The sequence below is a fragment of the Sarcophilus harrisii genome, chromosome 1 (assembly GCF_902635505.1).
Source record: "Sarcophilus harrisii chromosome 1, mSarHar1.11, whole genome shotgun sequence".
Taxonomy (NCBI): Eukaryota; Metazoa; Chordata; class Mammalia; order Dasyuromorphia; family Dasyuridae; genus Sarcophilus; species Sarcophilus harrisii.
Window position 1 is genome coordinate 455,054,489 of NC_045426.1, and position 12,779 is coordinate 455,067,267.

At 30.5% G+C, this 12,779-nt stretch overlaps 1 protein-coding gene across 3 annotated transcripts in view; it reads left to right on the plus strand.

Annotated features, from left to right (window-relative positions):
- PDE7A (phosphodiesterase 7A) overlaps positions 1-12,779 on the plus strand; it is a 134,371-nt gene that overhangs the window by 43,949 nt on the left and 77,643 nt on the right. Inside the window, exon 1 of one of the 3 annotated variants that reach the window (XM_031946342.1) lies at positions 8,402-9,335. The exons of the other annotated variants lie outside the window; for them this stretch is intronic. Within the exon in view, the coding sequence (XP_031802202.1) occupies positions 9,276-9,335 (60 nt within the window). The 5' untranslated portion in view covers positions 8,402-9,275. Of the gene's footprint in view, positions 1-8,401; positions 9,336-12,779 lie in introns of those variants that run through there. 3 annotated transcript variants of the gene reach the window in all.

Below are 12,779 nucleotides of genomic sequence, written 5' to 3' on the forward strand. Positions count from 1 at the left end.
GACAGCAGGACAGGTGTTTGGACAGATGGTAGATAATCTGGACATAGAATTAAATAGAAGAATGTCATTAGAGAAATACCAGAAAAGGAAGTGGACTGATATGTTTTGAGATCTTGAAATAACCAGTAGCATTCAAGCAGTATCAAGAGATTTAGCAGAAGACTCCACCCCTAGCATGTTTTTTGAACCTTATGTGGAATTTTTGTAGGTTTAGCAGAAAGAAGTGCATAGAGTAAAAAGGTGTAGATTTAGATAAATTATCATCTTTACTCTTAAAGTGAGTAAAACCATTTTAGTTTTCTGGGATTTGAATGTGTGTGTGTGTGTGTGTGTGTGTGTGTGTGTGTGTGTGTGTGTGTTAGTTACACATAAAAATAGTTTCCAGTATTCAATTCTATAAGATTTTGTATTCCAAATTTTTCTCCCTTTCTCCCTTAACCCTTCCCCTGCCCAAATCAAGTAATCTGATATAGGTTAAACATGTACAATTCTTTAAAACATTCCCATATTTGTCATGTTGTACAAGAAAAATCAGACCAAAAAGGGGGGATGAGAGGAACTACGAGAAAAAAAAAGCAAACAAAGGTAATCCATATTCAGTCTCCATAGTTCTCTCTCTTTGTATGCAAATGGCATTTTCCATTCAAGTCTCTTGGAATTTTCTTGGATTATAGAATTGCTGAGATATCAAGTCTGTCACAGTTGATCTTCATATACTCTTGCCATTACTGTGTACAACATTGTCTTCATTCTGCTCACTTCACTCAGCATCAGTTCATGTAAGTCTTTCCAGACTTTTCTAAAATCAGCCTTGAGCTTCTTAACAATGTGTATTCTAACCTTTCTACGAGTAGGAGTAGAAAGGTTAGAATACACATTGTTAAGAAGAGTAGGAATTAAATGTGATTACCATAAAGCAGATTATTGTTAAAGTACTCAATTCAGAGGTTTAAAATTATTATTCTATCAAGGCTTTATTTGAATAACAAAAAGAAGTATGGTGTAAAGAAAGTGCCTTGGATTTTTTAAGTAAAAGGGTTCTGATTCAAATCTCTTTAATCTCACTTTGCAATTTATTACTTATGTGACATTGAAAGACCAGTTTTCGAAATTTCTCTTTATCTGTAAAGGAAATTGGTTAGACTAGAATTTTGATCCTATGTTAAAATAATTCCTATATCTAGTACATAAAATTATTAGTTTCATTAAATTTTATATTTCTTCATATTTAAAATTTCATATTAAGTGTAAGATCTAAAACAGGTCTTTAACTTTAAAAAGTGAATATTAGCAAGCTTGATGGGGTTTTTTAGGTATTTGAGCGCACACAGAAAAAGCCAAGTGTAGGATTTTTGCTTTAGCTTTTTTTTATCGCTTTTCTATAAATTCAGCACTGTCTTCTGCCTTCAGTTAATTTGTATACTAGTATCTGTGATGGGCTATTTCTAGCCATGAGATTCCAAAATTATAGACAGTGATGTCAATGCAGATGAGGTTGGCCTAATTTGGTCAAGGGAGGGATGTGCTATGCTAACTCTTCACTGCATGGAGAGATAAAGGCCAGTGCCAAGATTGACAGGTGTCCTGTGGGTGGCAGAGAACCCCAGGGATAAAATTTGCTACTGGCATTGCTATAATACTTATTTCTATAAGAAACAATATGTTCAAAGTTATTTTCATTTCCCTAAGAAGCTATCTTTTTCTCAATTTTTTTTTTTTTAGTTTTTAAGTCATAAACAAAAGAGATTTTCTTTTTTTAAAATTAAGTGTCTAAAGTTCAGACATATCTGCAAATTGAATACTTGTTAGGAAATGTGATTCATTTATAATTTACTTTAAAAGATGTGAATATTTATAGATTAATAATTCACTTACTATATTTTATGGCATGACAATATTATTGAATTCAATTTTCCCCCTTCAAAATTTTCTTAGTTTGAAACTCAGAATTAAACTTGAGAGTACATATCAAAGTAGATTTTTGTGAGAAATGTTTCTTTTAGTTTTCCCAACCTTATTTTGGCATTTTTTACATTTCCTTTTGTTTCTCTATTTGTGTTGGAGGAGGAGGTATAAAGAAAGGTTTTGTAGTGAGAAACCAGTTTGAGTTCTGCTTCACACTAGCTGTTTGGCCTTGCACAAGTCACTTAACTTCTATTAATCTTAGTAAAGCATCAGTAAAATGGGAATAAAAACAAAGCATACTTTACAGTGTTGTGAAAATGAGATAATATCTATAAAACACTTTGTAAAGCTTAAAGTACTTATCATATTAGCTTTTATTATTACTGTGCAGCTTTTGGCAAAGCACTAATCCTCTAAGCTTTCTACTCTGTCTAGATGGACAAGGTAATTTCTAAGGTTCCTTCGGGTCTAAATCCTGTGAACCTAATTTGACAAGATAAATTAATGTTACATTTCTTAAAGATCAGTAATAATGGCTTTATAAAAAATTTTTTTTGCATATACATAAACAAAAATCAAGAGCAAATTGGAAAAGATTTAAATAGGTAGAACTTTTTGTTGTTCCTCTTCTCTCAGAAAATTGATAGCAACACAATTAGCCTTTCACGGGCCTCAAAATTTTTAAATTGGTTAAAGTCAGTAATTTAAATATCTTGAACCTTAATTTTGAGATCTTTGACATTTTGCTGTATACTCAGTACTTCTTTAAAGTATAGTGATAAAATAAAAAACTCACTTGGGAAAAAGTTCTGTTAAGTTTTAGTATTTTTTGAAAGTACTAGCTGAAAAGGCTGTTTTTATTTCACTGTTCCCCTACTCTAGTCCATCCTCCACATAGTTAGTTACCAAGACAACTTTCTGAAGGTATAAGTCTATCCATGTCCTACTTTAAAAAATCTTTAATTTCTTCTTTTTGTCTCTAAGATAAATTGCAGGTTTTCTCTTTTTGGCATTTGAAGTCTTCCACTGCCTTGAATAAAGGCATAGATAGCATGTTTTTCAAATTAAATGCCATGGAGATTGCTAATACATTAAATGATATATTTCAAAAATGACTTTGATAGTCTAAGAACATTGAGCCAAATCTAATAAGATTAAATTTAAGGTAGACAAGTGAGAAGTTTCAGAATGCCAATTTCAGAACGGTAAGATGAAGGAGGCATAGCTGGACAGCAATTTGTCTGAGGTTTTTAGTGGACCTAAAAGTTCACAATGTGATGAAGCAGCCAGAAAATTAACATAGTCTTTAATTACATTCAAAGAAGCATGCTGTGTCCAAGACTAGGAAGGTGATATAATATGCCTTATTCATACTCTATCTGGAATATTGTGTTCAGTTCAGCCACATTTTAGGAAGGGTATTGATAAGCTATAGAGCTTTTAGAGGAGTATGATAAGGATGATGAAAGGTCCTCAAGCCCATTCCTTTTTTGCCTTTTTTCTTTTTTTAAAGGGAACTACTAACCTTCTAGAAACCCGGGTTTTGCAACCTGAGAATAACAGTTTTCCATTCCTCAGTCAAAATTAGTTACCATGTTTTGTCTTACTACTTTTATAATACCTCTTCCACAACATTCATCCCTTCACCTGATTTATACAGCCACTGCACTAGGATTTTGAATTTTAGGATTTTATCTCTTACCAAGATTACTGTAATCTTCTAATTGGGGTCCCTGTTTTTATATTACAATGTCCTCTTTCATTATTTCAGTTGTGTCCAACTCTCACAATGTCACCCATACTCAAATCAGTGGTTTCCTATTTCTTCTAGGATAAAGGTCAAATTTTTCATCCTTCCATTTAAAGCTCCTAACATTATGTAGCTCCTATCTACCTTCCCATTTTATTCCTCTTCTTATTAAACTCTATTTTCAGTGCTATCCCCTGCACGACTACAAAAATCCCCTCTCTTTCTTTCTGCCTGTCTCTCCCTTCCCCTCCTCTCTTCTCTTTGTCCCCCTACCTATTTGTTCTCTTCCCCTCTCCTAAAGAATGAAAGCTCTTTCATGACTTTTTATTATGCCTTGTCCTTTAATAGCTCTACCATACTACCTTGAATTGTTGAATCAAAAAAAAGTTCAGTTCAAGGCATTATACTAGTGTACTAAATATGCTAAAAACAAAATGAATATAGGTAAATGAATGTAAAATATATATCAAATTATTTGAATAAGTAGATAATACTCATAAGTTGCTTATGTATAAAGATTCAACCTATATGTCAACATTTATTGTAGAGAATGAAAAATTAGTACTGTTCTATTAAATAAGCACCTATTGTTTTTGTCAAGAACTATCTTTATATGTAATTGGAAAAAGTAAAATTTTAAGATACTTTTTTCCCTTAGAATTTTATTATAAACATTCATTTTTATAAGATTTTGAGTTCCAAAAATTTCTCCCCCCAAGACAGAAAGCAGTAGGTTTTATATATATATGCAATCATGTTATAAATATTTCTACATCATTGAGGATATTCTTAATTTTGTCAATTTGTAAATACTTGATGACTTATCAAAAAGTATATATGAGAAATAATGGCAAAAATGGGAAAGAAATGAAACAAAAGGCTTATTATAGATCACTCATTCTTATCCCCTTTTAATAAGAGTCTGAAGGTGTTTGATGTGGTTAGCAACAGATAGCATAAAGGATTAAATTTACTATATCTTGATAATCAATTGATTATTATATATATGTAATAATCATTTTATAATTAAATGCAGATATATCATTGAGTACTAACATTCTGTCAATTATGAAAAATGGGAAATGATCAAATATATTTTGTTACTGTTTATTCAAGAAATTTTAATGTTGTAAATGGTCATCAAACAGGAGATGAGTAGAACCCTCAAAATGTCTCATCCAACCATCACTTTTATCTTTTTGGCAAATAGAGGGACTTTGAAACAAAAAACATATCTAGCTTTAAAGTGTAAGCTAATTTGCAAACTGTCAGAAAAAGAATGAAGATTATTACATAGTAGCTACACTGCTTGGATTTGGGTTCAAATATTATGGCTAAAATTTGCCAACTCTATTAGCATGAGCAAGTCATTCTCTGAATCTCAAATTCTTCAGCTAAAACAATGGGTTTCAATATACCGGAATACCTCAGAATGTCTTTTAATTCACTTAGTATCTGTATTAATTAAATCTCTTGTCATTGACTTTTTTCATTGTTAATATAAAAATTTGAAACAGATTGTGTTTTCCTATCAAATTACCAATAGGATACTCATAGAAGTTGACTTAAAAAATAATAGAATTCATTGGAAGGAACAATAGAATCTGATTATCAAAGAGAAACAGTGAAAAGGTAGGAATGAAGGGGGACCATAACTTCTCTAATTCAAACTATATTTTAAAAACAGTCAACAAAATCATTTGGGATTGGTTAAAAATAGAAAAGAAGAGCAAAAGAGCTCTCTCAATTATACCTAATTAAGAGAACTGGGTATAATGAATATAATAATCCAGTGTTTGTTATATTCCATATAATGGAAAATATAAATTATTTGGGAAAGAATTGTTTGATCACTGCGTTGGAAAACTAGAAAACTGGTAGAAATTAGGCTTAGACTAATATTTCATCCCATATCTCACAAATTCAAAATTATATTTAACATGAATATTAAAGATTATTATTATAAGATATTAGAAAAGATATGTATTTTATAACTAAAGATATGAAATGATTATTTATACTTTATTTTTCAATTAACAAGTATTTATTTTTCATTCCCATTCTTATTAGAAAGATAAAAAAAAATCTGAGATGTAAAGTGAAAACATCCCCTTTTGTCTTCATCTAAAATGCATATGCATATGTATGTGTGTATCACTCTATATATTGAGGCTTCACTTTTCTTGTCGGTATGTAATATTTGTCATGGTCCTCTGTCATCATAGTTGATTATTGTTAACTGATAAGAAGTTTAAGACTTTCATTATGGTTTGTCTTAACAATGCTGTTATTGTATAAATTATTTTTCTAAGATCTGGTCACTTCCCTCTGCATCTTTTCATACTAGTTTTCCTAGGGTTCTGTGAAATTGTCCCCTTCTTCATTTCTTGTAGTACATTCATATATCATAATTTATTCATACCTTTAGGGATAAAGTTCCAAATTTCTTTCCAGCACGGCAATTAAATCATAATTTCAACAACAATGCATCCATGTACCTGTTCCTCCACAGCTTTTCTGGCATCTGACTTTTTACTTTTTTGGTCAACTTTTTCAGTCTCATAGATTTGAGGTGAAACTTCAGAGTTGTTTTATTTTGTATTCTCCTAATTATTAATGATTCAGAATATTTTTTAATGTATCTTTGGATAATTTTTATTTCTTCCTTTGCAGACAGCCTGTTCATAACCTTTCACCATTTATCATTTGAGTAATGGCTCTTATTTTCATGAATTTGAGTCATTTCCTAATATATCTTATAAATGAGACCATTATCAGAGAAACTAATGCAATTTCCCCCCAGTTTAATATTTTACTTATAATTTGATTTTGTTTTTGTAAAAACTTAATTATATGTACTCAGAATAGTTCCATTTTGTCTCATGATGTTCTCTATATTTGGTCATAAACTCCTCCCCTATTTCTTACTTATCTAGTTTATTTATATTGTGGCCTTTTGTAGCTGTCATTTATAGAATTTACACTTTGGTATATGCTGTGAAGTGTTGATTTAAACCTAATTTTTTTCCTGATTATTTGACTATTTTCCCTCTATTTTTGTAATAGAGTGAGCCCTTAAACCATCCCTGGGAATCATTGGGTTTGTTTTACAGTTGGTAGCCTGTTTTATTTGCTTCTTTATGTTATAAACCTATTCCACTGATAGACACCTGTTTCTTAAACAGTGACCAAATCAAATAATTACTGTTTTGTAATGTATTTTGAGAGCTAGTACTTCTAAGACTTCTTCCTTCCCACTTTTTTCCTCCATTTTTTTCACTAAGATTCTTGACTTTTTGTTCCTTTAGATGAATTTTTAATTTTTTCCTAATTTCTTTTGTACTCAGATTTAATGAGTCAAAATACAATTTAATTGTATTGTCATATTTAATTATTTGGATCTGTACTTGAGTAGTGTTTCATAATTATATTCAAATAGTTTCTGGTGTAGCTTAGTGAGTAGATAGTAGAGGAATTCTTAACTAAATAAGTTATAGAGGCAATTGCAACATTAGATAATTTTGGTTTCATGTAATTCAAGATCTTTTGAATAAACAAGATTCACAGATGATAAAAAGCAATTAACCAGAAAAAGAGTTTTTATGTGAGATTTCTTAGGAAGGTATTGACATCCAGTATGTTAGAAAACTAATAGAAATATATTAGTTCTAAACATCATTACTTAGTAGAGTAGTAGTCAAAGGATATGATTAAACAGTTCTCAAAAGATTTGCAGACTGCAGCCTTATGAAGAATACTCTAAATCATTAATAATTAGAGAAATTAGATTAAAACAACTCCTGAAGTGCACCACATGGCCTATGATTGACAGCCTTGACAAAAAAGAAATATTATAGATTGGAGCAGGGGCTATGGTGAAAATAGTTATATTTAATACATAGTTGACAAAGCTGTGAATTTTATGGTAAGCAATTTGGAATTACATAAATAAAGTGGATAATTTTCCCTTTGATGCAGAGATTCTATTACTACATAAATACCCTAAGGAAGTCATTGATAAGAAAAGTTCCATATGTACCAAAGTATCTATAGCAGCAATTTTTGTGGTAACAAATAAATTATAAACAGAGTTGCAGTCTATTCATTAGGGAATAGTTTAACCATGAATAATGGCTTGTTATTGTAGTCTTAAGAAACAACAAATACAGAAAAAACAATAATGAATAGAAAAAAATGGAGTCATTTTGTATATGTATAACCTATCTTTTTTTGCCACCTTCCAACACACATATACAAGAGATTTTTTTCAGTAGATAGAAGATACAGTTACAACTTTTATTACATTAATTTCTTTGAGCTTAATAAAAAATAAAGTAACCATGTTTTGATACATATATGATTGATCCCAGCTAGTTTTAAGGAACATTTAGAGAAAGAAAGAAGTTTAGATTTGGGATGAACGTTAACACCGAATATTTCATCACATATATTTTACAAATGAGGAAATGAATAATCCAAGGTCAAACAGTGGCAGAACCAGGATTTGAACCCATGCCTTTTGACATCAAATCCATGCTGAAAACCTAACATAGTGTTACTAAAATGACAAAACTGCATATATTTAATAATTTTTGTTTAAAATTCTACAGGAAAATATTCCTGACAACCTTAAAGAATGTCGGACACTTTTAAAGTCAGAAAACCTGGAAGACTTGGGAAATTAAATCCTCTCTGTGGTTCTTAATATTTTTATTACCTCTCCAGGCCTCAGTTTCCTCATTTTAAAAATGATAATCTCTTTTATTTCACAAGGTTGTTGTGAGGATCAAACAAAATGTTTTGGAAATACTAAAATGGGGCTTATATGTATATGTGTGTGTCTATATTACTGCTGTATGTAAATGAGTGGGAAATGTTTTAGTAATTCAGACTGGCCTCCTTTATTTTTACTCAAAATTAGTATGTTTTTATTATGTTTAGGCTATTAAGAACTTAGATTCTTTTTATACAGTCTTCTAATATGTTTTTTTGAAATTAATGCAAAATCCACATTTTTAAAGATTAGGTAGGTCATAAAAACCATGTTTTAATAGTTTATTTAAAGTTTTAGGCTATGTATGTTCTCTGCAAATAAATATATTCATCTTGATACTGGTATATGTGAAAATAGCTGGTGAAATTATATTAAGGAAAATTTTGAGGAAGCTCAGATTTTTCAGTCATGCTGACATTCTATTAATATTAAGATATTTGTTTATTTAATTGCAATTTGTTTTATGAATATTAAGTTGACTGAATTGGGCTTTAACTTTTTCATCCATGTTTTGCTAAACTATTAGGTAAACCTCACTGATTTTAAAGTTCCTGCTTTTCCGTCTCCCTAGAGCCCTCTTATTTTTCATTATTGCTTAACTTTTTCTACCCCCTACCTAGTATTGTGGTGTTTAGCAAATGTTCTGTAATGAGACCTACAGGGTGGTGCATTCCCAAAGAAGTCAGGTGATTGTTGCATTAAGGCAGCTGCTTGAGGTTCAAGTCAGTCAGTGCCCCTGCCTTCTGCTGCCACAGGATCTCTTGTTATTTATCAAAATTCTTAAATAGCTTTCAATACTAGCTGATTTTTAAAGAAAGAGTATGCTGAAGTCTTTTGGGTGATCCAATGGGAATTACATTGATCTGGTGTTTGGCTTTGGTTCTCATCAAGTGGATTACCTCTAAGGTAAGCCATAATTTTTCAGGATTTAAAAATTAATGTCATCCATATGGGATAGAATAACTAGTGGATTTCTCATACCTAGTTTTCATTACACAGCAATCATTAGATTTTAAATTAACATCAAGCAATACAATTGCTATCTGCACTTTTTAGTTGTTTTTAAGCATATTTATTCTTAAACCTTAATAAAGACTTTTTGAGGAACTGGGTTAATAATTCTTCTACATAAAATATATCAGCTTTTTTATAGACAGAAATTCTTTTTTCTGGTGGAGGAGAAAACCATTTAAGTAACAGAGACCAAAATACATTTCAGGTATAAACTGTAAACTTTGTCTTTTGTAAGGACAGAGGTTTTGTTGTTGTTGTTTGATTTAAAAACTTGACCCTTAATTTCCTCTTTCATTTCTGATTCTATATTAGGTCCTCTAATAACTGAATAATTCTTATTGTGAAATTGCCATTTCAGACTTGTATATGTATATATATGAACTATGTTGGTGATTGGTTTCCATAAAAAGCTTTTATTATCTAGATGGAGTATAGATGTAATTTTATTATTTTTAATAGTGATCAGATGTCCTCAGAAAAGAATTTCTACCAAAACATATACTTCATTTCTTTTACCTTTTTCTTAATTCATTTAAATTTCAAAACTTTATAAACTCTGGCAAATTGTTTTTTTAGTGGAAGGAATGAAATATCCTGTTGTCTTGCTGGCCTCCTACCTAAATACAATACACCAGGCTGTTGAAAGAGATTAGTGCATTTTAACCTATTGCCATCTAGAGACTAAAACTGTTCGTTTGAAATATCTTCAGTGATTATAATACTTAAGATTTTTTCTGATCGTGTTTAGAATTTTCTTTCATCCTATTCTTTCAACAGTTTCATTATCAGATCCAGTAGATTTTACTTAAAGCTTATAAAATCATCATTACATTAAATTTTGCTGATTTAAGAATTTTAAGAAATTTAATGTTTAAGGAATACTATACTTATAAAATGTTATGTATAAAATTTCAGAACAAAATTTGATACATTTTGTGAAGTTGCCCATTGTTTTTTGAGATGTCTTTTAATCTAATATAAAGAAAACGAATATATTTTAAATAAACCTTGTAGTTTTAAATCTTAAGCATTTTTAGTGATTTAATTTAGTATTGTTCACTTGTCAAATGGTATTTTTTAAAAGCTTGTTAAGTTATTGAGTAAAGATCAAATTAATGTTAACAGAAAATAGGAAGTGTAGCTATTTTTAATTGACTTTAATTTTAGTCTATAAAACATACCTTTTTGATCAAATATAGAAACTGAGAATAGGCATTTTCATTAAGCTATTATGAATCACAAAAAGAATAGTAATTCAAATTTGAGTTGAGTTAATTTTATATTCTTTTGAATGATGAAGAGAAGAGATATTTGTCTAGGTTAAGGCCTAAGAGTCCAGACAAAAGTTTTGGACTGTGTGTTCACATGCCAGCACTGTTTACAGATTCCAGCCTTAAATCCTACAAAACCAAAAGTTCATGATTGTGTGTGTGTGTGTATGTGTACATGTATGTGTATGTGTGTATAAAATTTCATGTATTTTTGTTTTTAAATATTATTTTGAACATGTTTTCTAAACTTTTAAAGGATACTTAAAACATTTTTCTTATGTTTTTATGATCATATTTGCTAAATTTCTGAGGTCTGTGTTTTCTGTAATTTTTCATAAATTTAGTCTTCCTTGCTTTAAAAACAGTTTATCTAATATGTGAACACTCACCTCAATTAAGTTCTGATTTCTGCTTTTCCTTTGACATAAGCCCAACATAATGGTTTGGTATTCATTGATAGTGCCAGTTAAAATTTTTATCAAACCCCTTAAGAATTAAATTGTTGTATTTCTCTTGTTTTAAATAAAATGGGTAATTAAATATCAAGCTACATAATAAATATAACATTTATAACCAATATAAACTCAAATGAAAGATTACTGCTTACTTTATATTCTACTACTCTCCCATTCACATATTCTATAATTTAGCTAAACTGAAGTCATTTCCTCCACATATTTTGACCTTTCCTGCCTTTCTGTATGTAGTTCCTCACTCTGGCCCCTCAACTTCACATTGCTGCTTGTTGAAACCTTTCCCTTCTGTCAAGACCCACCCTACCACCTGCTCTGTGAAGCCTTCATTGTCACTCTATCCCAGCTATAAATCATCTCTCCCTACTTCAGTCACTCTTTTTCTTTAAAACAACAACTTTTCTGTGTAGTTATCACAAACTAACTTGTTCTTTACTTATTTCTTTTATGTATGCCTTATTCCTTCACCTATCAGACTTTTAAGTTCAAGGGCTGAGTTTTTCTTGTTAACTCAAAAGCAAACTCCTCTATTTGACATTTAAACTGTTTCATAGGTTGGTTCCAACTGAGTTTCCCAGCCTTATTATGTGTTCTCCTTCACACACTCCTTAGTCTAGCCAAACTGTCCTTCACACATAACATTTCATCTTCTATCTTCATGCCTATGTACAGGCTGTTCCTTATACCTAGAACACTCTCCTCATTTCTCCTGCCTGGAATCTCTAGTTTTTTCCAAAGTTCTACTCATACATCACATCTTGTACCAGGTTTAACTGATCCCTGCAAGTGCTCCTTCTAGTGCTGTTCCTTTGCAAGTTTTAGTGGCAGGTAGTTGATAAGTTGTTGAGTGAATGAATGAGTTTTATGAAAGAATTCACTTCTGTATTCTTTCAAAATGATTTGTTTACCTAAAACTTTTTGAGGAACATTAATAGAAGTAGAGTATATTTTTATGTATTTTGTGCATTAAGATTGATTTTATACAGATATATGTGGAAACTATTTGAAAATAGTGCAGTATTTTTAAATTTTTTCTTTATTTTTGAAAAATTGAACTTTAATCCAATTTATTTCACATACTCAAGAATATTGGGCAAAATAATTTTTATTGCACTTCTTTCTAATGAGAAGCTGTATCAGCAGGAGGTGGATTCATTCTGACACCAGAAAGTAGGGTAAGAGTGTTGGTGTGATATTATTACAAAGCAGCCAAGGGTGTCGCTTTGGGAACCTGCAGTGTAGTTTGTTTTTTTCTGTAGCTGTCAGTAGTTTCTGATTAGCTCAGCCTCGCCCATGTTTTGACCTATACTGGCTTGCTTTACAAGCTGTTCCCAGGATGGCTAAATTAGAAAGTCACGAGTGGAAGCCTCTCAGTTATTTCCATTCACTGATGAGGTGGAAATGTGTATAAGAGCTGAGTGTTTTATAATTTGTAATTGATATGGTCTTTTGATTATAATTTCACTTCACAGTCTTACCCAAAAGATGCATTTCAATTTTTTTTTACTATATTAATTTCTAAACAAAAATTACCAGTAACTGTAACAACCCTTTCCAAGTAGATATTTTATTACACAATCTCTGTACTATGA